At 44.9% G+C, this 24589-nt stretch overlaps 2 protein-coding genes across 4 annotated transcripts in view; both read right to left on the bottom strand.

Annotated features, from left to right (window-relative positions):
* Positions 1–89: 89 nt before the first annotated feature.
* LOC131698578 (interferon regulatory factor 4-like) lies at positions 90–8765 on the bottom strand. 3 transcript variants are annotated; one of them, XM_058990817.1, is made up of 9 exons: positions 8652–8765; positions 6541–6714; positions 4935–5124; positions 4461–4555; positions 4080–4173; positions 3550–3666; positions 2867–3253; positions 1979–2097; positions 90–1521 (listed from the first exon to the last, which is right to left on the bottom strand). In XM_058990817.1, exons 2-9 carry the CDS (start codon positions 6712–6714, stop codon positions 1387–1389), a joined length of 1311 nt encoding a protein of 436 aa, XP_058846800.1. In that variant the 5' UTR covers positions 8652–8765; the 3' UTR covers positions 90–1386. The 3 variants fall into 3 exon arrangements, with proteins under 3 accessions (XP_058846800.1, XP_058846801.1, XP_058846799.1); XM_058990818.1 differs by lacking the exon at positions 8652–8765 and adding an exon at positions 7245–7287; XM_058990816.1 differs by lacking the exon at positions 8652–8765 and adding an exon at positions 6895–7209.
* A 5271-nt stretch (positions 8766–14036) lies between these two features.
* Positions 14037–24589, bottom strand: part of LOC131698577 (bone morphogenetic protein 7-like) — a 20141-nt gene continuing 9588 nt past the window's right edge. The window contains exons 2-7 of the mRNA XM_058990815.1: positions 20158–20350; positions 17671–17819; positions 16678–16875; positions 16122–16198; positions 15626–15736; positions 14037–15481 (exon numbers count right to left, since the gene is read on the bottom strand). Coding sequence (XP_058846798.1) covers positions 15332–15481; positions 15626–15736; positions 16122–16198; positions 16678–16875; positions 17671–17819; positions 20158–20350 — 878 coding nt within the window. The 3' untranslated portion in view covers positions 14037–15331. The remainder of the gene's footprint in view (positions 15482–15625; positions 15737–16121; positions 16199–16677; positions 16876–17670; positions 17820–20157; positions 20351–24589) is intronic.

Below are 24589 nucleotides of genomic sequence, written 5' to 3'. Positions count from 1 at the left end.
GTGTTGTGCTAATCTCAGTGATGCTTATGAAGAGCTGGACAACTTTCCAGATAACCCCAAGACTCCAATGATTCACACAGAAACACAACCGATCAAAACTTTTACTGAACAGTAACTGATACAAACAATAAATGAAATTCAACAGCCACCAGTGATTAGAAATTCAAAGATTCACTTTTTTTTTCAGCTTAATAATACATTTAAAAAAATGTAATGATTCAGTGTATGGTCTTGCCAAAGAGAAATGTCTTGTTTGATCCTTAGCTCACTGCAATTCCGATTGCTTAAAACAAGCCGAACGAGAATAAGTTGCTTATTAAGGAACTCTGCATCAACATGCAAGCTTTTGAATTTTTTTTTTATCATTCAATAACTGAGTGTAAATAACCACCCTGTTATTTTAGTTCATATCTAATTACATGTCCTGGAGCTTATTGTGTAAAATAAAATATGAATTACTTAGTTATAATAATCACCTTTAATTAAGGTTACCCACAAAGCAATGCGTTCAACTCATTCACAAGATTCCCGATAACACTCAAAATCACGAAGCCTCTTCACAGGGATCGGGAAACTCATCAGTACATAAACACAGGAAAGAGAAAAAGATTGGTTTTTCACATTTCAGGATAGTCATACAAATACAAAAATAAATCAGTTATTTTTTCTTAAAAGCCTTAAGACGTTGGTTTGTAAGAATGTCATTATTTGTCAGTTTCTCAAACCATCTCCAAATCTATTGCTCATGCAGTTTCTGCAGTTACTATTAATACAATGCAAAGGAAAACTTCAAATCGGCACAAGAACAGTACTCAAATAAACTGAAATCCAAACTTAACCAGCCAATCTAGAGTGCAGAATATCCAGTTAGAGAATATTCTATGGGTACCCTACTGGACATACAAAAATATCTAGATCCTTCCTTAAAAAATATAATTCAATGAAAAGTAAAAGTGTTTCAAAGTACTGATGTACAACATTGATCTCCACATCAGCAGACTGCTCAGAAGAGAGGAAGTCAGTGTCCAGTTCTGGGTGGTGGGTTCTGTCTGCGAGAGCGTGGTAGACTCTAACCAGTCCCGAGCTCAGGTGATGTAGTGTTGAGATGGAGGCGGGAGTCTTCAGCTGTACTGAGATGAGTTAGCTGAGTTTCCACTGACTGGAATCCCATTGTGGAAAGCCTGCTGGATGAACCCTGTGCTGCTGCTCTCCTCTCTCTCTCTCTTTCTCTCTCTCTCTCCCTGCAAGCTCACTCAGTACCGAGGCTGCTTCAGTTCAGCACTCATTATTCAGGGCTCAGTGGAAGACCGGAAGCTGTCATCGGAGGTCAGTGAAACGAGTATCTGGTCCAATGAGAACAGTGCTCAAGGAGAATGGTACCATCACTCACTGCACCAGATACTTGGTGATGCTGTGGGTCCCATCGTCTGTGTTGGTCTTGGGTACCTGGAGGCTGTGCGGGGTCCCCGGACCAATCCGCTGGGCGTCCCTGTACAGCTCTCTGGCAAACAGGGGCTCGATCTAAAAACACAAAGCCGGCAAAACAGTGCTACTCGTGAAGTAACGTCTTCAATCTGCGATTCTCTTCCTTTAAATATGACATCACAGTATTAGACCGTTGCCTTTAAATATGACATCACAGTATTAGGTTATTGCCTTTAAATATGACATCACAGTATTAGATTATTGCCTTTAAATGTCTCCTGTTGGTATTGGGCAAAGAAAGACTAAATTGTGATGGTTCCCCATTCAGGCAGTTAAACTGTGCGAAGCAATGTTACATGGGGCATATCACCACCATTTATTGTACATGTTTAGTTAAGTTGTTTATCTTCATCTAGACTGCTGTCTTATCAGTTATTATCTCTGATTACTCATTACTTCCCATGAAAGGGACGTCCAATCTGAATGACCTGCTCTTCGCTAGCGCCTCACAGCATCACTGATTATGCCCATTCAGGGAGGTGGAGAAACTCACGTGCGCAGTGATGAGTTTCTTGGACTTGTGTTGTGGCGGGTCAGGGAACTCCTCTCCGAAGCACAGGTCGATGTGGAAGCGGGGACACGGACAACCTTCTCGCATGTACAGCTCCAGCTCTGAGGAACCAGCCAAGAGGGAGAGTCAGAGAGAGCCAGGGAGAGATAGACAGAGCCAGGGAGAGATACAGAGAGAGTCCGAGAGAGATAGAGAGAGCTAGGAAGAGATAGAGAGACAGAGAGAGTCAGAGAGAGATAAAGAGAGCCAGGGAGAGATAGAGAGAGCCAGGGAGAGATAGAGAGAGAGAGAGACAGAGAGAGTCAGAGAGAGATAAAGAGAGCCAGGGAGAGATAGAGAGAGCCAGGGAGAGACAGAGAGAGCCAGGGAGAGATAGAGAGAGCCAGGGAGAGATAGACAGAGCCAGGGAGAGACAGAGAGATCCAGGGAAAGATACAGAGAGATCCAGGGAAAGATACAGAAAGCCAGGGAGAGATACAGAGAGCCAGGGAGAAATAAAGAGAGCCAGGGAGAGTCAGAGAGAGCCAGGAAGAGATAGAGAGAGCCAGGGAGAGTCAGGGAGAGGTGTGTGGTCTGCAATGTAGAGCCGAGGGCTGCTGGGTTAAGTTTGTTTTTGTGGTACCTTTCTTTCTTTCTTTCTTTCTTTCTTTCTTTCTTTCTTTCTATATCTTATCAAGGAAATGCATTTAAACACCATTCCTCTCTAATTCTATATTTATCCTGGGTTGCTGTTTTTTTTTTTTAAACCCCACACAAAAGTCAGCAGCAATACAAGGATCTGCCTCCGTTCAGATCATTAAAACAGACCTGTCTGTGTGCAAATGAACTGGCCTGGCTGTGGTTGTGTGAGTCGCTGTGCTGCTGTGATACCTTGAAGGAAGAGCTGCATGTCCATCAGTTTGCAGGTCTTGTCGCGCTCCAGTTTGTTGGGCTGGTTACAGAACGGGGCGAGGGGCCCGGCCCAGTAGACCCGGCCCTGGCAGAGGCGTTTGAGGAAGACTCCGTCTGGGGCCACCCACAGCAGGACACCCCTCTCCAGGTGGGGCAGCAGGCGGCTCATGGCCTCGACGACCCGCTTGTCAGCCCCGGCTCTCTCCGGAGAGGGGAAGCGGAGCTGCTCCATGCTGGACGGGCCGTAGATGTGCTCGTTCTCCACGGGCACCGAGCCATGCAGGATCCGGCAGCCATCCATCGTGCTGCTTGTGAAGTTCTCTACCAGCGTGCCCTGGTAGTACAGGCACACGTTCATGCGGAAATCTGCAGGAAGCAACGTGCGAAACACTGAGCTCTTTAAAATCCCCCATCCTCTAGACTGAACCAGGTAAGAAACTCAATCAAGCATTGCCCAGGATAACTTCTACTTTTAGCTATGGTTTAACACGTGGTTCGATTCTCATATCTGATGTGAAGAAATGAAAAAATATACATATATGAACTGCTGTAGAGATTATGGGAAATGCATTCTTCAACAAACACTACAGCTTTACTCCTGGTTAAAACATGTTATGGATAAATGCAACCAATTCCAGGGAATGCTAAAGTCATATCCGTACCTGTTATCTGGAGCTGTGTTGGGTAGGGGCACAGTGCTGCCTGGAAGGTCTGGGCTTTCCCAGGTGCCTGGGTTCCAGGTGTTGTCCATGTATAAAACGTTCCCTTCACATGTCTGTCTGTGGAGAGAACGGAGCCAAGCCTGCAGATAAGAAGCACTCCACAAAACAAGAGACTCCTATTGCACCAAGCAGTCAAAAAGCAGGAAGCTACCAATCACCAGCACAGTATGCCAGAAGGAGGCTGATATTGATATACTGCAGGACACAGACACAGAAAGCAAAAGAAGGAAGTAAAAGACTGAATACAGGAAGTGCCAGCAGAGACGGGAGCACCACAACTGAAGGCAGGTCCGCTCATTTTAGCTTTAGGAAGTGGAACAGTGGGAAGAGAGCACAGGAACTCCCCTTTCTCAGCTGCACCAGCACACAGCACAAGGAGGCTGGGATTACTAGCTATCAGATTTGTATAGAGGACCAAAGTCTTGCACCTTTACTGGCAAAGTCTATCATATAAGGCTGGGATCACCTACTATTGTCTCCAGGTTTGAGTGGGGCAGCAGCCTGGTACTGCATACTGGGCTTCTCAGTCACCTTCTCCCATTCACTATCAACCTCCATGGGGAACTGTAGGACGAACGCACACACACACACGTTACCATTTAAAGATACCAAAAGCACACAGCAGGTGTAAGGGGATGGATGGGTGGATGGATCGAGGGACCGTGGATTGTTCACAGGAAGAAGAAAGGTGGACAGATGCAAATGTTTCTTATTCGGTACCACCGGGCACATGTCAGTCGGCTCTGTACTGGACACTAGCCCCTCAGGGTTTCAGAGGAAGTGTGAACAGATGAATGGGTGAAGGCTGGTGGGGAGGCGGGTCGGACTGGCGATGAAGAGCACCCTGTTACCTGAGACTGCAGAGCATGAGGACCTCTCTGGGGCGTGTGCTGCTGGCTGCTGCTATAGACCGACTGGGCTGGGGGCACTGGGCTGTCCGGTGGGTCTGAAAAGCGGGGAAAAACAACACAGGACAGAAACAGTGAGTGACAGCTGGTGCCGTACATCCCACACAGAGACACAGAGCATCATGACAGCCACGATGGAGCACTGTAACAGTTAGGGGAGCTGCTGCTGGTGTGAGCTGGCACTCCATACATACATTTCCATACAGCAGAAGAAATGTGGACTTTACTTGTTATTCCTGACCCATTAATACTGTGACGTTTCTTCTGGATGCTATGACACAAATTGAAAAGTGTTTTTTGCCTTTTGCTTACCGCATATGTTTAACCCTATCATGTAATTGCGTTTCTCTGGGGGAGTCATTTTAGACGAGCCTGTATTATTTCCCCCCCAGTGCAAAGCACTTTGATCAGTCCTACCTGTCTTCTTGTCCCCCTCGTCCATGATCTCGTACACCTTGTACGGCTCCGAGATGTCCAGCTGGCTTCGCTCAGGGACCTCCTGGAAGTCGGTGCTCTTGTTCATTGCACAGCGAAGTCGTGTCTTCCAGGTAGAGGGGTCAGCCTTGTCCTTCCCTTCCCTGAACTTGCCCTTGTACACCGCCCAGGCCTGACACACAAACAGGGGAACTCTGCAGCACTCTTTCAAGATATACGCTTAGCACACTACAACAAGCATGCACTTGCAAAACAAAACATGAGTGCATTCCCTTGACCCTACCGCCTTGTGTTTAATTGCATTTACACACCGCTTACACTCCCAAACAGAGTACATGCTGAGTGCGTCCTGCACAACATAATATAGCAAACACTGCTACTGGGTTATAGCGTTTAGCTACCTGTAAATAGTCTATGTAAGTTGCATGTTGCAATGTGAACCATGCAAAGTCATTGCTTTTCAGCAAGCCTCCTGCTTCTTTGAGTTTTAAGGGGTTGTGTTCACTGAAAGGTTTAATTTCATGTGCATAAGAATGTTGTTTGCATTGCTGTATTCTGAACTGCTCCAGCACTTCAATGTGTTTCATTGATTGATTCATTAAATTTCATGCGTGACCTGCAGCCAGGGCGCGTCAGAGTGCAAAATGACAGTACAGTCATTTCCAAACCCAGCCTATCACGCCGTGGAGGACTTTATGGGGCCATAAAAGCTGCTGTTGAACGCTGAAACCAGTAACTGCTGAAGAACAGCGAGTGCTCCAGGCGAGAAAGAGACTTTTAAATAGCGGAAAGTTTAGGTGATTTAATTCTATAACCGTGAATGTAGCGTAGCGCGTTGCAAACGTATGGACTGGTCTATACTGGATATATATATATATATATATATATATATATATATATATATATATATATATATATATATATATATATATACACACACACACACACACACACACACATATGCTAAACCTGGCTCACTTTACCACCTTAGAAATGACTTATTTTCCCAGAGATATTTATTATCAGCACGTGGAGTTATTTAGTTATTTTTCATTGAGTTGTTTAACCTTGAGAGTCAGTAATGCAGTTTGTTTTAATTGCACTGTCTATGTATTTAAGAAGAAAAAAAAAACATATGTAGCAGGTGGACTGCAACAGACAGGATTCCCCTGGGTCCTACAATCCTACCTGTTGCAGTCCACCTGCGAATGTAGCCAACAGTAATATTATATTTAAAAGCATATTCCATGAATATTTCGTTTTGAAAAAAAAAGAAAATACCACATTAAAAATGTTACTACAGCCTCTCTGACTCTCCCTGGCTCTGTATTACAGTATTTTTTTTAACATTTCTGATTGGATTTAATTTGTTTACACGACCTTCACCCATAGAAATGAAAGAACATCAAATTGAACGTTCTCCACGTGTGCAGGAGACACACAGCAACCGAATTCAACCAAATAGCGATCCTGAAGTTTGTGGAATTCAACGGGTATGTTTTACCCCAACTTTTGAAGGAGAATATTAAAACCGCCCTTATAATCAATGTTCATGTATTACTGCAGTTAAACGAAGACAAAAACATACCTTAAAAAGAGCCGCGTCCTCATCCCGGTTGTAGTCTTGTTTAGCTGCGTGTTTCCAAGGAATCCGAAACATGGTTTTTTCAGGGTTCTCCCAACTCAGCCCTGCATAATTGCCGCTGTTTATCTGAGCAATCAGCCACTCTCGTAACCGCATGTTCCTGCAACGATCTCCCATCTCGAAAAAAAATAAAATAATAATAATAATTACAACAATACAAAAAAATACATTAAAAACACACCCCCCCACCCCCCCGCTGAAACAAAGATTTATAACAACTGAAAAATGAAAAAAAAAGTAACGTTGAAAGTAAATGATACGCAATATGCTGTCCACAGCCAGCCTTGCTTAAAATACCTCACTGCCGCAAAAGCTTCAGTTAAAATGAACCTGTTGATATAGCCTAGAAGAAAAAAAAGTGATGCACATCAATCGCTGTTGGATTTGTTATATCCACATCAAACTTTGCTTTCTCAAAAAGAGTCCCTCCAAAACGGTTTATGTTTTACAAGCTCCAAAGTGAAATACGTTTTGAATCGAAAGTAAAAGTGTTCAGAAGTATAATAGTTTCAAACTTTCGGTTTCCCGTCGGTTTCAGACTAGAGCATGGCGTATTTCTCTGCCCCACTGTTATTACAGTAATTGAATTTCCCAAGCAGCTAATTGGGATTTTAGATCGTGATGGTTAAAGAGGTGTGCAATATTACATTTATAATGATGCTCTTTCTGATCTGTGTCCCGCTGGCAAGGAGACGCGCTGTTTAAATGATTTCCTGGTCTTACAGCAAGGTTTGATCGAGCTGAGAAGCCAGGTTTCAGTTGAGCCTATTCACAACTGTAGGGTTGGTTTAGATTCAAATAGAAACGCACCTTTTGTACCTGTTTGTCCAGTGCCAGATGTGCACGTTTTGAAATAAGAAACATATTTGAAAGGATTAAAAAAATAAAGTATACCTGATAGACAGATGTCATTCGCTCAACCAATCCTAAAAAAATGCCCCTACCAAGTCTTGTTAAAATCTAAGTCTGATATTCATGTTTAATTCTGGTTTTGTCTCCTTCCTGCCTCAGCCACGTGTAGCAGGCTCCTAATTTGCATTTAAAAATACTGCATTTGAATTTCTGTATTACACATGCATTTGGGAGGGAAGTAACCTTTGGGCAATAGGGATTCCTGAGAATGCATACCTAAAGATATGCTTTGATTTACTGTGGTTTCTCTGTCAGTTTTGATTACGAAAGAGCTACAAGTTACTAATCATTTGAACAATTTTAACAGGAAAAAAAACTCCTACATGCCTGGAAACTCCCCTTCTTGTCTGACAAGGACAGGCATTATTACTTAATGATATGAATTAGAAGACGTTTACTTTGTGGATGTTGCATCCAACCTGCCAGAGGCTTATTATATTTAAAGTGGTATTAAGCCAGCATAGGACTTCCCACTGTTCCACCAGCACAGAACAGAGGGAACTATAAACTGCTGAAACTGTGAAAACATTGCATCTTTCATCAGCACAAGGGTGACCATGACCAGAGATACAGACAGGCTTGAAATTCACATCCAAAAGCTCACCTTCAACTACACCATGACTGGCACAGTAGTGAAACGCTACTGGAGACGATTTCAATTCAGCAAGTCCCTTGAGCCGTAGCTGTGTAATGTACTGTGTAGCTCATTCAACAGAAATGAACTGACAAGCGCAGTGTCATTTGAACCCTACAGCGAGGTCTCCTGATTACAGTGCTAGCTTCTGATCCCGCTCTCCCTCCAGTAAACCAGTCCAGCGACCCCATACTACTGAGCCACTCTCCAGAGATTTCATTATTCAGAATACAGAGAGGGAGGAGCACATGGCTGCCACTGTTGGTGGAAAGCTGATCCTTACCTAATGATCCTCAGTGAGAATGCAGCAGTGGCTCTACACACTAAGGGCCAACAGCAGCACAATAGTAGCTCCAGCGGAATGGGAAGCCCCCTGCCCCTGCCTGTTTAATACCATTCCATTAGTCCTTAACTTACATACTGTATAATGAAATAGTTACCCCTAAAACATCCCACACCATTGCAACACAAGCACCTCACAGGCTAGGCTAACATAAATAGCACATACCGTTACTGCTTATTTATTTTATTTTCAGCTCATAAGCCGGTTCCTAAGGGTTCCCACCAGCAACGCTGTTGTAGCCTTGACTGGAGGGACTCGTGCCACTTCAGAATGGGGTTTCAACCTCAGTCGTAGTTGTAGTAAGAGGAGCTGTCCAGGGCAGAGTCTAGAAGCTGGGGAATTCCTGAGTGAGACACAGGAAGTGTTTCTGAGAAGCACAGAGTGAACCCCTCCCCCCCCCCCCCGGCGATCACAGCCACACTTGATAAACCCTACACATGCACATGTCTAATAAGCATTGTGCTCTTTAACTCCTTCTCCTTCGTCTTCACCAAGTCAGAAAAATCTTTCCAGTCCTCGCAGTCACCTCTAGTAAATACAGTAGCTTCATTGCATGTGCTAATGTACAAACCATTTGACTGGTGTAGAAGCCTTTATAAAAATGACAGTGGCACTGGCTATAGTCAGGTCCGGAGCTCACCCCCCTCACCACTCGCAGGCCTCACTCAAGCAGGAACTGCCAATGGAGGTGCTTTTAGGATTTAGACTCATTTCCTTCATTCAGACCAACAAGCTTGCTTCTGGCCTGCGCTGGATTCAAAACCATGAGGTGAAAGGCTGCTGGAATAGTCCACAGCGACACTCCACTGCCTGGCTGAGCTCTTCTTTTAAATCCTGTTGACTTTCCACATATAAACATGGTTGCCATGTCAACGCACAGCACTTACAGTAGAGCCTGTTTGCCTGGGGTTTTGCTGGATTACCAGTCCATTGAGGTCATGGTGGAGTAATGGCTTTGTGTACCTTGGTGGCGTGCCATCTGCAATTGGTTTGCCTGGGGCACAGTTCTGTCCTCCCGGGTCAAGTTTCCCTCCTGGATACAGCTTTTAAACATACTGATGTGGGCATTAACCATGGTTTGAGTCTGAAACACAAAGCCGCAGGGATGTGCATACACTTATAACACACCGCTGATTACTAGCTCACCAGCTCATCATGAACCCCATTCACAAATGTGTTTTGGTTTTGTTTTGTTAGTTTGCTACCATGTAAGCTTTCCTTCCTCGCTTCAAACAATCATGAATTCTAAGGTATGACACACAAGCAGCAGCATGCGAGGGCTGTGTGTTCGGTCAGGGTAGTGTGACAGGCGCAATGGCACGCATCATCTATCTTTTCCATTCTTCAGAGGAGGGCATCCCCTTCGTGAGTGACACAGTTTACAGAAAACGCAGTAATTTCATCTCAATCACTTTTTCCATTGGGGGGGGGGGGGGGGGGGGGGGAGCTCAGTGACAAGTTTCCTCCCCACCGCCCAGAAGTTTCCTTCCTTCAGCTTGGGGTGAGGCCTCATTACCCCTGGGTTTCCCCTGCATCGCCTCAGAGCCACAAGAGCAGGGTTTGACAAACCAAAAGCTACTAGTGAGATTTAAAAAAAAAAAAAAAAGATTTGTAAATTCCTGTCTTTTTATAAATGCTACTTCCTCAAAACGGACACCAAAACATTCACGAAATGAGTGTGCTTCACTGGAAATGAGTCAGCCTTGTAGCTCTGTTGTTGATCTATCCACTGCAATGTTGCACAGCTTGCTCATAAATGGATTCCCTGTACTTCACTGCTATTTTTACCACGCTTTCACTAGCATGTTAGTTTTTAGCTTGCTGCTACACGCTGGTCCCAGCTCCAGCCTGTGCAGCAGGCAGTGAAAATTAAAGTGTAAATACTTCTCAATGATCTTCACGACCGCACTGCTCCTTATCAACTCCAAGGCCTGCTCTTCTGTAAAGCATTCACTGCACCTCCTGCAAGGTATAGGAGTATAGGACACGTGCCAACACACTGAAAACGTTACCAGCGCTGGAATCTCCCTGCGCTGTCAGTGCGCCTGTTTCTGAACACTGTCTTGTTTTTGCTCCATTCATGTTTTAAAACTAGGCGTAAATAACGCAGCGTGGGTTAAAGGGATCCGGATTGTCCCCAAGCTATTTCTTACAAAGTATTTTAGAAACCAGGGGCAAGGTCTTTTACTACAAATCCTTATTAACTTCATTTTGCTACACCAATTACAATGAACTCATAAGAATTACGAGAACTTCAATTTAATTTAAATGTCTTGGGTTTTTGTTTTGTTTGTTTTGGGTGTAGGACATTTTAGTTTCTAATAATACTATCAACGACAACTTCTTAATCAGTGTCTTATTTCCTCCCAGTACGGCACACTATTTGACCAGGAAGGTGATTTGAAGCGCAGACACCTTCAGACATGCTGGAGTGTTGCAATAAATAAATGAGCTCACAGTGAAACGGCATCTAGTGTTCAATGGCAGTACTGTAGCCTTCCACACGGACTACCTGAACTGGGCGCAAGAAAGTCACTATTACAAAAATTCGAAAAAGTGTTCTTTTAAAATCATTTTGTGAATGAACAAATCCCAGCCATAGAGATCTATTATAAGTGCAATAATTACAGAATGACCCTTATTCAAGGCTTTGTGACACAATAAATGATGAAAACCAACTGCACTGGCACAGATCCACCAGCCACTTCCACGGACAGGTATTGCAGGATTCCAGCTAAAGCGTCGTGTTTATTATACTAAGTAAAGTTCCTAAAGGCTATAAAGGTCGTTGCCATGGAGAAGTACAGTTCTAAACTAAACTGATCGGAACTCTAAAAGCAGGTCTCATACTGGCCATGTAAATGAGGTGCTGTATTTCCTTCCCGCTGGACTGAGGGAGCAGCGCTTTTGCACATTAGTGTATTGCATTGAGACTGCAATTTAAAATGACCAGCCTATTTACCTAAACCCATACGCTTTTAAGATTAAGAGCTCTTTGGAACAGAACACCATTCACATATAAAACACAATTGGAACTTGCAATTGGAAAACACTGAAGTACATAGATGCAGTAGCACTGGATAAACACCAGAGGGAAGCAAACAATACAACTCGTCCTTTGGTCGAATCGAAGAATACAGTGCTGTGCATGGCGAAGGGTGATGAGTGGCAATTTAAGAGCACATGGAGGAAATATAAAGCAGGTATAATGATGATGACCATGTCCAGTTTATTATATCCTAGATAGCTGACCATGGTGCCAGTCAAGTGCCCCAGGCAGGCAGCATCTGCAAGGTGAAGGTCACTGTTACTCCAGCACTCAGAGTGAGGTGCTAATGAAGTTTTCATTGAGTTTGTACTTGGGTGCCTCGTTTTTCCTCAAGCTTCTTGGGAGCAGCACATTTAACCTGTCTATTGCCCTTCAATACCAGTCTTTTTTTTTTTTTTTTTTTTTTGCTTTCTATAAATGGTCTCTCTCCTCTGCAGAGATGGGTTTAGGTATTATTCCTGAAATAATGAGGGCTGAAAGAGAACAGCTCTCTTGGTTTCATTCGGATCACTGTGTGAAAGTGTCTAGGTAAAAAAAAAAAATCGTTCTGGATTGAGAAAGAGCTTCAGTTCAGAATCCAAGCCCCAGAGAGACGCTGAGAGAGAAAGGAATTGGCAGATTAGTAACGACCTCTCCTGCCAATGCTTTTCAATTAGCTTCTCAGTCCATAGATCAGATACCCCAGGAGAAGGGGGGAGAGACAAGCAGCTCTTTGTGTGGGGGAGTTACAGGGCTCCGTGTGGAGAAGGGAGAAAGGTGACTGACTGACAGGCATCCTGCTTCCCAGACAGATGCATTGAGAATCTCTTTGAGCACAGAAATGTGCGAGGGGGTGTAGACGATATATGAACACTGCAGTTATTCCAGCTGCTTTCAACTATGCTTTTTCTTTTTTGCCCCGAAGGAGCTGTCTTTGCCAAATACTTTCAATAACCCCCCCACCTGCTAACCTGGCACTAGTTTAAGAACAAGCTGGACGGTGAAAGCTCCCTAAAGGGACTGGCTTTCAGACTGCAGGGGGCTGGGGTCTATGCCAGGCATGAGAATGACTCAGGTGAGACGTGCACAGGTCCACACAATAATCATGTAAACCAGCCAGTTTGAAAATGTTGCACCGCACACACACACACGCACACACACACACGCACACACACTGACATACACACAAAGACACACACACGCACATACACTGACACACACACACGCACACACACTGACACACACAGACACACACACACGCACACACACTCACACACACACACACTGACACACACACACACACACACACACACTGACACACACACACACACACACTGACACTGACACACACACACACTGACACTGACACACACACACACTGACACGCACACACACTGACACTGACACACACGCACACACATTGACACTGACACACACACGCACGCACACACACACACACACACACACTGACACAAACACACACTGACACGCACACACACTGACACAAACACACACTGACACGCACACACACTGACACTGACACACACGCACATACACACACACACATTGACACTGACACACACACGCACACACACACACACACACACACACTGACACACACACACATTGACACACACACACACACACACACACACACACACACAAGAAAGGCTGTGTCTCTGTTTGCTATTTGGCCACATTTTTTAAATGGTTGGCCAAGTTTGTATACAACGACGAACGAAAGCACCAAACTAACTGGGTTCAGATGTGAATTTAGTCTTTTATCTGTTGAAACTGGGATCGCATTTTGTGTAATGCTCATAAACGAGCTATCCTCACAGCTTAAACAAAATGATTAGTCTTGGAAACCTTCAAGTCGGCAGGATGGTGGAGAGAATTAAACTGAGAACAGGGACCTAATGGGGAGGGTCAGGCACTGGGGGACCGGATGCAGGGGGTCAGAGGAGAAATGCTCTCAGCCGGACCCCCAGCAGCGCAACGTTAAGTGTTTGATCCCTGCTCTCAGAATGAGTGTCTCCCGTGCAGCCTGGGTCCTGTGCTGCCACAAGCTAACTGGAGTCAGCAGGGCTGAGCACAGGGTGACCTGGAGGAACACATGTTCTGTGTTTGTGAGTCTGCGGGTGGCATGCTACACTAATCCGAAGCAGGCCGCAGTAAACAGGATGTTAGCTGGAAACACAGAACATAAAGGGACAACGGACTCCCTCACGGACCGACTGCTCTCCTGCCTGGGGGAGGGGGGGGGGGGGGCAGAGAGGAGGGGACTCAGCCGGATCTGTTCCAGCCTCGTCCCATCCAGCCTCCAGAAAAACCTCAACTGGGGATGATTTGATTAACAATCCACCCCTGGATTTTATTAGAGCAATTCCACAGGATTGCATCAACCAATAGGATTTTTTTTTTAAAAAACAAAACAATGTCATTTTTCTCATTGTTTTTGTAGCCTCTAAGGACAGCAGTTATTGGAGTAAAAAATGCACAAGCAGATGCTAGACCCAGGGTAACATTGGAACCGTTTATTGAACTATTTTTGTACAGACACGTTATAAAGACAGGGGACTGCAAAAGGCTGTATTGTGCATGTACATCTCTCCCACTTTTACTCAATAAATATTTCTCTTAAATAAGAAAGTGGTTTCTTTTCAGCAGGAAGATTTTTAAATTCATTTTATTTTTATTCGTTTTTTTTATCCTGAAGTTACCTGAAGTGGAGCTTGAGTCCAGAAATGGAAATAAATACTTTGTTTCTGTCTTTTGAAAACTATTTACACAATATTGTACATAAAGATCTCTATCTAACAAATACCCCAGCATCTCTGCCTTTCTTGAGAAATCAAAGAGAGAGAGAGAGAGAGAGAGCAGCACTGAGACTATCTCTAACAATGACAGGGAAGCAGAGGAAAGGTTCTAGAACCTTGTCTAGATTCGCAAAGCCATTTACCCCAAGAAATAACCAACCTGTGTATTTATGAGTAGTCTTCAGTTGTTTGTTATTCATTTGAAGATTTGTAAATGTGTGTGTTTTGTTGTTTTTTTCATTCAGACGATTTGGAGCGGTCAGTTTTGAGAATCTGACTCCTCCAAAGTGTTAGAAGGAAAGATGCTGCGTGGAGGTGATGTCATTCTTGTATCGTAGTGTTAAAGAAGAAAGCCCCATCATTTCAACAGACAGCTGAACATTGTAGACAATGTTCGTGCAAGGAGTAGAACCAGATAGACCTCAGGAGAGACTTGGAATAGAAGTAGCAGATACTGCTCCCTAAAGTTAGAGAGAGCTAACTTGTGTCCAAGAGACTTGACAAAAGGTGGCCCAGAACATCCTAAACAACGAAATAAATAATGTTCACAACCTAAGAGGAAGAGCAATGTTTCTTGTTCTCTTGAAATTCTGCAGTGTCGTCCCTGTTCTTGCAATGATATTCCAGGCCAGGCAGGCAGCTTGTTACAATGGCAGGACCAGGGCTGCACAGTATGAGAGGGACTGAGCTTGGAGGAACAATGTGTTTTCTACCCACTAGGCAAGTTAACTGGGGTGGTGGCAGGAACGGAGACAAACCGTATCAATATTGTGGACTGGACGGCAAATACACTGTTTAGGATGAACGCTTGTTTGTTTTTTTCCTGTCCCAATCACAGAGCTCAATAGCGACCCCTGGTGGAGGCGGGCAGGAGCTGCTCGGAGCTCCTCCATCCCTGTGTCAGAGAAGACCACTAAACAACAGAATCATTGATCCCGAGAATCTGTTTTTCAAACATGCTGCTCCGAGGGTCCCTAGCGATGGACGGGAACGGCCCCCTAGTGGCAGCCGCAGGCTCTCACAACCATGTTGCGGTACTTCTTCAGGATGACGTTGGAGCTGTCGTCGAAGTAGAGCACCGAGATGGCGTGGAGCTGCGTTGGCGCGCAGCAGGGCTTGGGCACCGTCTCCGGGTTAATGAAGTGAACCTGAGGAACGAGACAAGAAGAGCACAGCTCTCAGATAGATGAGGGAGGTAAACTGAATAAACAGAACAGAATACACACGCTGTCTCGTATTTACACACACAAAGACTCCGTCGCGGAGGCTGGTAAAGAAGGGTCCATGCTTACCAGTGTCTGCACTATGGCGTGGTTGGTAGCGTTCATGTAGGAGTTGAGGGGAAAGGCACACTCCCCCTCACAGTAGTAGGCAGCGTATCCTTCTGGTGCTATAATCCAGTCCTGAAGAGGAGACAAGGTGAGGGTCAGTGAAGAGCAGAAGCACACTGCAGGGACGAAACTCTGCCATGAGACCACTATCCTCCTCACTGTAAACTCCAGCAGTAACCACATCAGGGATTCATTATCCACATGCAGGACTATGTATCAGTAATTACAGAATAGTAGCATAACAGATTTGAAATCAGCATGACAGATTTGAAATCAGCATGACATATTTGAAATCAGCATGACAGATTTGGAATCAGCATGATAGATTTGAAATCAGCATGACAGATTTGGAATCAGCATGACAGATTTGGAATCAACATGACAGATTTTGAATCAGCATGATAGATTTGAAATCAGCATGACAGATTTGAAATCAGCATGACAGATTTGGAATTACCTGCCATCCTAGATCTTTGAAGCTGACGTAGAGCTCGTGTTTCTTGCAGGCTTGCCGCTGGTCTGCACTGCTGTTATCTAGGGGGACAAGGAAACAAACAGAGTCAGAACCCGTCTCCAGCAGAAGGGACTCTGGATTGGCTCCGTCCTGTTGGACTAGACCAAGCTTCAGCTTTAAGTTGGGAGTACAGTATAAGTTGCAGCCTCAGAGCTGCACATGGCTATGCAATTCTAGTTCCGGCTTGTTCAAGTGCCTTCTGTTTTGTAACCTGCTGCAACTTGCTGCAGAGAAGAGTGCTGCCTCACTGAGAAATATGTGGCTCTTACTGTATTGCATGAAATCCACAAATAACTGGCAATCCATTACATCTGTATATCTGATATGTGATCTGATTGCACTAGCCTGGATGTAGTGCAGTGCCGAGGCATGAGTTTGAATTTCAAAGCACGTTGTTACTAATAAACTGGAACGGCATCGCATGTATTTATTTGCTCCTAGAGATGATGCTGTGAGCAGTGCTGTCTGCGCTGCCTGCTGTGGTGGCTCAGCTCATTACCTGCAATGCTGGAGACCCGCAGCGCCTCCTGCCCCTTGTTCCCCTTGGAGCGGTTCTGGTTGCGGTGTTTTCCATTCGCTGAGCGGATGCTGCGAATGTGGATCTCGGTGGCTTTGAAGAAGGCCACCATGAAGGGCTGCTTGTTCTGGGGGCCGTGGCGCCCGATCAGCCCTGCCACCTTGGGGTTCACGCTTCGACCTGCAACGGGGAGACAAAGAGACTGAGCCACACTAACGAGGGATGGACAAACACAGACAGTCAGTGTGCAGTCTAGAACGTGCCTTGAGTCAGGGAAAGAGTATTCTCAAAACATAGTGTTATAGCAGAGAACGTGGCACCTCAGAGGTGGCATTAGAGCAGAGAGGGAACACATATCAGAAGAGAATAGAAGAAGGCAATGCTTCACAAGATTAAACAGGGCTCCCAAATCTCAGCACATATTAGCCCTGAGAGCGGTGTTGAAAGCGCTCCAGACCCTGAGAGCTACATGTCAGGCAGGAATGCTGTGAAATCTGAGAGGAATAGCTGCTGGCCGAATAAAAGAACTGCAACTGCTGGGACGGCACGTGAAAGATCAGACTGCGCTGAAGACGGCACTTGGGGAGATAAGTATGTGTGTGTGTGCGTGTTTCTGGTACTCCACTTGCAATGAAATCCTTCAAGTTCACAAAGGAATGCAGGTAAACACCTACACAGAGCCGTGTCTTGCTTGGACAGGTAGCTGCAGATGTTTGTTCCTTTTTATTTTCTAAAATCATTTGAGCATTACTTTTAACAGCAGCTCCACAAAGGTTAACTGGTTCAAAGCAGAATGTGGGTAGACTTCACTTCGAATGTTATAGTGATCTCAAACTGCAGTTTTTGAGTCACTGTATATGGCGCTTTGGCTGGTTGGGAGGCAACTATATACAAATTATTACCCCTTTTTTTTACTTTCTTTTTTTTTGTCTTAGGGGCACCCAGTCCATGCCAGACAGTGCCAGTTGGACTCACCAGCCATGCTCTCCAGTGCCAGTTGAAGCCCCAGGTTGTGATGAGGGCTCAGGACCCAGTGGTTGCTGGTGGCGGTGATATCAAACACGAGCCATCCCTCCTCAGCAGCCCAGATCACCCGTGAGTCCAGGAGGAACAGCTCCGACTCCCTGAAACACACACCCCCCGACACACATGTGTTATAGACAATGACCTGTAAACACATCACACCCACACACACACACGTGTTATAGATATTGACCTGCAAACACATCTGGCTTTAACCCATTTTATATACACAATCTGCAAACATGATGCCTGTAATATAATACCTAAAATACTGTGTTACCTGTATTGTATTGTTGCATTCTTTTTCTTGAATGTTAGTCATTTAGTTGTTTGATGTTCTCCCCCCCCCCCCCACAAAAGAAGTAAACCTGGCAGTCATTTAATCTCCATAATGACTTTATTTCTATATGCATTTGTCAGTTTCTATATTTTTTTCAGCACATGTAACACAGTATTCATTCAGCTCTCAATGTTGCTTCCTGGAATATGATGAGTCCACGACGCAGCCATTGCATTCTGCGCCAGCTTTCCTCTTCAGAGCTGTAATTTGAACAGTCATTACGATTTAGTGAGGGCATCATTTATATGGAGTCTGAATGTTGCCTTCTGTGTTTGTCTGCAGTGACAAAGCAAGATATTGTGGTTACTTCCTGGTTAAAGAACTACTTTAAAACAAACACCAGGGTCACCCTAGTTCATGAGACTCTGTGTGTGGTGCTGGAGTCCCTCAGTGCATTTACTACAGTAAACTCACAGTTATTCTGCCATTTACAATCTTTGTCCCATGCATTTGTTTTCTATAGTTAACCTCCGCGCTCTGCCATGGTTCACTGTGATTTGATTTTGCTTTGCTATGCTTTTACAACAGCAAACTTTTATGAAGAGATTGGAGAAGCAAGCTAGGGCAGGCAGATCCAGACTAACAAACTGGGAGAGAAACGAGACAGAGACGGAATAATGCAGGTTGTCTGGATTGGCCCAAACACATCTGAGGAAAATTGTTTTAAAAAAAATAAATACAATAACTAGAAATGTGTTTTTTTTGTGTGAATGCTGTCAGAGTGGAGTAGTGGTTAGGGCTCTGGACTCTTGACCAGAGGGTCCTGGGTTCAATCCCTGGTGGGGGACACTGCTACTGTACCCTTGAGCAAGGTACTTTACCTAGATTGCTCCAGTAAAAACCCAACTGTATAAATGGGTAATTGTATGTAAAAATAATGTGATAACTTGTAACAATTGTAAGTCGCCCTAGATAAGGGTCTGTTAAGTAATAATAATATGTTTTTATGGAAATATTATAAACAGAAAGATTTTAAAGTATAAATGTCTGAAGATGGAAAATAAAATAACAAAAGAAGTAAAGAAAGCAAGACTGCTGGGGACAAAGAAAACACCATTTAAGATTTAAATATTAAACAAGCTGCCCTTACTGGGGAAGCCTAAATATCTACAGAAAGAAAAGAGAGAAAAAGAACGAGGTGTCTGTAGACCGAGAAAGAGGTATGAAGACAGCCACAGACGGAGCGGCAGGTTGCACAGGTGGTGGCTGGACCGTCTGTGTTCACTCTCCCAAGGGGAACGCTACGTTTTCTTAATTGACAATAATGGGCTTCTAAACAGCTGTTAGTTTCACATAGAACAAGAGATGTGATTAATCACCAAGAGGAATTCTGTGGGAGCGCCTGAACCAAGACAGAGAGAGAGAGAGAGAGAGAGAGAGAGAGAGAGAGATTAGGGAAGCTGAGGCAAGTTCAGAGGCCGCTGTGGAGCTCATCAGTGACGTCTTTTCTACATCACCCATGCACAATCAACAACTGGAGTGCTCAAAGGAATCTGGGTCAGCCTTGTCTCTTACGTTAGCTACAACTGAGGAATGATTTGCCTAAGCCTAATTGACACATAATGTGCATTAGTGCAAGGCGGGACAGGAGATCAAGTGCTAAATCGCACACACAGCGGCTGAGATGGATAAGGGGTAATACGATTTTAGGCAGTAATGTGCTGTAGCGCTGTTTCACGTTTAAAAACGAGACGTGAATTAAGATACATTGAATGTTCTAATATACAACATGTCTTAGGGTTAAGGGTGACCCATTCCATACTCATTAGAGATCATATCACGACAACCCTCTCTCTGTTTTACACTGAGCTTTTGTCTGCTAGATAAATAAAACAGATTCCCCACTTAGAGCAGCCATTCATCCCCACCTGTTGTGATCTACCTGCACAGGTCATGGAGGAGTAACCTGTACACACCTGTCCTAGTACTGGAGCAGACTGTGAGGACACACCTGTTTCGGACCCACCTATGCCGGTGGTCACCAGACGCCTTGTCGGTAGGGTCACTCCCTCTGGAATCCCCTTCCCACAGCCAGGACATGAACCTGCGCTCCCCTGACTCTGTGACCACACCGTTGTGCTTTTACAGGTCTCTCTCACCTGTCGGGGTGCTCCTCCAACACTTGGTAGATGCTGATGCGGAAGGTCTCGTTGTGGACTTGCTCGCGGATGAAGTCCTTGTAGATGCGGAACTCCGCGGCAGTGACGGCTTCACCCTCGGGGATACGAGACAGGTCGAAGAGGAACTCCCGGTGGTGCCGGCGCACTGGCAGAAACTCCTTATCATGCTCCACTGGGAAAAGCAAAGACAAAGGCAGACATCAAGCACGGGAAGAGACAGGGAATAGGAGAGTGTGCTGTGATCAGACTGAGAGATTCAGTCCCTTTTTTAAAAATGGTCTTGAGCTAGCCTTACCTCTCATCTGGACCTAACGGAACAACAGCTTTGGATGAAAGCCACTTCCGTGAAATCTAATTCAGGTCAATCTGATGATTGTATGCCTCAGTGGTTCCTTTGCTTCCTTAAATGTATTTTTCTTCTGATTTGTTATTTTGCTCCCTCTCCCCTTGCCCCTGCTAATCCAGATCGCTGACCCGCAGCTAATTCATAGTAAAGCTTTGCCCCTGGAATCACCATCTGCTTGACCCTTAGCGCTAATCACCTTGCCTCCTTGTCAGCTCTTCTGGAGCTAGGCAACATTAGGCCTAATCATGATTTGTATGGGAAACCAAAGAATCACAGCCATACTGTAGCAATGTTTGAACTGGAAGCTTCAGAGAGGATCTGGGCCTGTGGAGCCCATGCACCACCAATATTCTAGAATGCGGGCCCAGCACCACCAATATTCTGGAATGCAGACCCAGCACCACCAATATTCTAGAATGCGGGCCCAGCACCACCAATATTCTAGAATGCTGGCCCAGCACCACCAATATTCTAGAATGCGGGCCCAGCACCACCAATATTCTAGAATGCGGGCCCAGCACCACCAATATTCTGGAATGCGGGCCCAGCACCACCAATATTCTAGAATGCGGGCCCAGCACCACCAATATTCTAGAATGCGGGCCCAGCACCACCTATGTTAGATCTTATATATAATCATTTTACATACGTTTTGATGGGAACGATATCTTTATACACCATATGTTTTTAAAATCCATCCTCATAATGGTAACATACGCGAGGAACAGCGTACCTATCGAAAAGCATTTCACATCAGATTAATTTAACAGGAAAATCAGCATTATTTCTCCTTTGTTAGCCTTTCACAGACCACCATCTCTTACACAAAGTGACGAAACCAGAAAGGGGCAGATCTCAGGGTCCACTTTCTCTTGTCATTTCCATATTCAGTATTATGTTTGTGTATTTTACTTTTGTATTCCATATTATGGTAGTGTGTTGTTAGTCTGCCTACCAAGAGTACAAAATGACTTGTGAACCACTGTGTATGAGACAAGAACGACTGAATCACTTCACAGTTCTGCATGGTTAAAATAACCTTACTGATGAAATAGACAAAATCTCCTTAACGACTTTATTTTGCGAACTGAACAGCCGCGAAATGGTTTTGCTCTATTCACTAATCTATACATCATTGTATAGTACACACAATGCACCATAGACAAGCAACATGTACACACAACAATGAGATATTGTAAGTACACAGCGACGATAATCGTACATAAAGTATGCGTTTTATCTAATAGATATTGGGTTTACTGAAAGTGTTACAAGGCTTTTAAAGAGATTATTTTCAATGTTTTCTCCCAACCCCAAGTATAAGGGAATCTGCCCCTTGACCCTTGGGTACCACCAAAGATTTTACAAACCCGGAGCCAGTGGAGAGGATCAGTCCGTTTTCTGGTGCGCTGCCCTAAAGATTCATAACTTTAAACACTCATTTAGAAAATCTGTGGGAAAGAAACTGTAAGCAAGAAGACTGGTAGACAAGCACGTAGTCATATGGGTGAGACATCAAACAAAGTTCAAGTGTACTCTGCGCGGGCATTAAAGTTGAAAGAAAACCTGTTCTCCAGCGGAATTCCTATAAAGACAAGACGATAAATACAAATCTGGCCTGTTCTGGCAAATGTCATTAGAAAAAAAAAAACTTCAAATTCCTCAGCCCACATAAACAAATACCAAGACATCACTTAAAAGAATATCTTCCTAATAAGTCACAGGAAGAAAGGGTTATCATGCAAGATCGCTCTCGTTCCCATCCCCCGCATCTCTCTCTTTCCGTCTCTTCCACACGAGCGGCCTGGCACAATAACAGCACTGTCTGTGGAGAGCGGAGCGAGGCATGGATCTCATTACCTTTCAATAGGGACTGAGCAAAGAGGAATCCTGGGTCTCTGTTCCTTATTAGTGGAGGGGTTTGTGCTTATTGTCCAGTCTTCCCAAAGCACTCACATTGTTTACACACTGCCTTCGCTTAAGGACTGGACTGCCCCAGTCCAAGATTCAGAGTTCCCATTGGGATAGACAAAAAGGTGGCTTCCTTAGAATGAAACAGAGCCAGCGTTTCAGATATCAATGGCAATTTATTCTTAACATCTAGGTAATGCAACTAGGCTTCTGCTGTATAACAACACCCCGTGGTTTGAGGATTAAGAGGGGATCTTCCTATGCCTCTGTCCTTTACCCCAGCTATAACAAACACTTATATTATTGATGGGAAACCATAGCCTTTGTTATCACATATCCACCTAAACTAATCGTCTCAACGATTCAGACAATACCCTCCCTTGTCAGATCAATGAAAAACAACTGCAATTACAATAGTATGTAAAGTAACACCCTTTGGATAAATGTCATTTTAATAAGGGCTAAATGAAGTCATTCATTTTTCGAGACAGCTGTAGAAAAGTAATCCTTTAATGGTTATATGTGAAGCGTATTCTTGTCTAAAAGCTTTCCATGTGCTGCTTTTGTGGAGAACAGCCAATGCACTGTAAGCTGCAAGTTCAAAGCTACCATGCAGAGATACCTGGATAAGCTTTTGCAAGTGGAAACAATGTGCATGCTTATATTTCTGCACTGAAGAATTCAGCTAAACAGCCCAGGTTTTTGGTGGATGTCTTGAGTGTGCAAATTGGAATCACCCATATCGCTGAGCCAGTGGGAACACCTGCAAAGACTCAATCTTCCAGCTTTGGTGCTCTCAGGGTCGTTCCATTGACAGACTGACACTGTGTCTGGGGGCTCTGCTGTCTGAAATGCCAATAACAAATAACTGCAGAAAGTCAGCCAGCCAGCGCAGTGATGACATGGCAGGGCCTAATCTCTCTCCCCAGCTCAGGAGTCCCTTAGGCCTGGCCCCACCCCGGCACAGGCTGCAGGTGCACCGGCCTCCAGGAAACAAGGACCTGTTATCCCAGCCGATAGAACAACAGGCCCCTTAATCCTTAAATCCTGCCTCCACATTAAAAGCCCTTTATCTGCACTTCTGAGAACAGCTGGACACAGCTATAGGCATGTGGAGTAACCCCTTCCCTCTGTCTAACAGAGCTTGAATGCTTTGCAGTCGGCCGTGGTGGATCTCCGGGTTCGAGTCTCAGATCACCCCCTCTTGACCTCCTTGTGCCTCTTAATCCTATCAGGAAGAAGCATCCGGATTTCCACGGTAATAGAGATTTCAGTTGGGCTACCCAGAACCATATGCATGTTTCCCTGTAAAGGCTCAGGCTAAGACCCCTTAATAACAGTCTAGTTAGGTGTATATGTATGACAAGTGGTAGTTTTGTCTTCCCTTTTCTGTTTTCTGCTCCTTCTCTCCCTCTGCCTGTCAACCTCCTTTCATACCTTCCCTCTCCCCCCCCCCCCCCCCCCCCCCCCCCCCCCCCCGAAGCCCATTAGTAGGGTATGGGAGTAATCAGAAGCCCAGCAGGAATGCAGTTAAACACAAGTGAGCGCGTTTATTGCTTCCTCTGAGAGGAAACAAGCAGCCATCAGCAGTGCTGCCCTACCTGCGTTAAATAAACATTTAGTGGAGAGTTAGGCTTTAAATCGCTGGCTGGAGTAACCTGATCTCCCATGCCTGCATGCAGTGCTCTGACCTGTAACTTAAGCACTCTTTCGACCTTCTCCCTAACCTCTCATTCCCAGCCCTGCACTCTTCTGCATTATTAGAGCTTTGGCTCCGATGCTGTGCCATGAAGGGAGCTGGGATCCCTCTCCTGATGCAGTGGTGGAGACGCGAGCCGCTAGAATGACTCTCCGGACCATCGGTGCAAAGCCACCATGCATCTTGTATCTGATCGCGGATGAGGAGAATGTTACTAATCCCTCAGTTCATGACTAATACTGAGACCAGCAGTCATGTTCCCTAAACTCCCACGTACCCCAGAATAAGGGGCACGAGCCAATCATTTACTTTTATCTGCCTTCAAAACACTATCCCCGGCTGCTTTGTAATGCTATTCAGTGTTAAAAAAAGACCTAACTGTTCATGACTGGTGGTTTCTTGCTTTGGAAACCAATCTCTCTGCAAGGGGGACCTCAGTTTAACTGCCCTTTGGT

The sequence above is a fragment of the Acipenser ruthenus genome, chromosome 18 (genome assembly GCF_902713425.1).
Source record: "Acipenser ruthenus chromosome 18, fAciRut3.2 maternal haplotype, whole genome shotgun sequence".
Lineage (NCBI taxonomy): Eukaryota > Metazoa > Chordata > Actinopteri > Acipenseriformes > Acipenseridae > Acipenser > Acipenser ruthenus.
The sequence above is the reverse complement of the archived record's forward strand: the minus strand, read 5'-3'. Positions and strand labels throughout refer to the sequence as shown.

Excerpts from the sequence above, each read along its gene's own strand:
- LOC131698578 (XM_058990817.1), bottom strand. The coding sequence starts at position 6,714 with ATGGGAGATCGTTGCAGGAACATGCGGTTACGAGAGTGGCTGATTGCT. Across the intron at positions 4,556-4,934 it reads CGAGGGGGACAAGAAGACAG|ACCCACCGGACAGCCCAGTG; the intron begins GTAGGACTGATC and ends CCCGCTTTTCAG. Across the intron at positions 4,174-4,460 it reads CTCATGCTCTGCAGTCTCAG|TTCCCCATGGAGGTTGATAG; the intron begins GTAACAGGGTGC and ends TTCGTCCTACAG.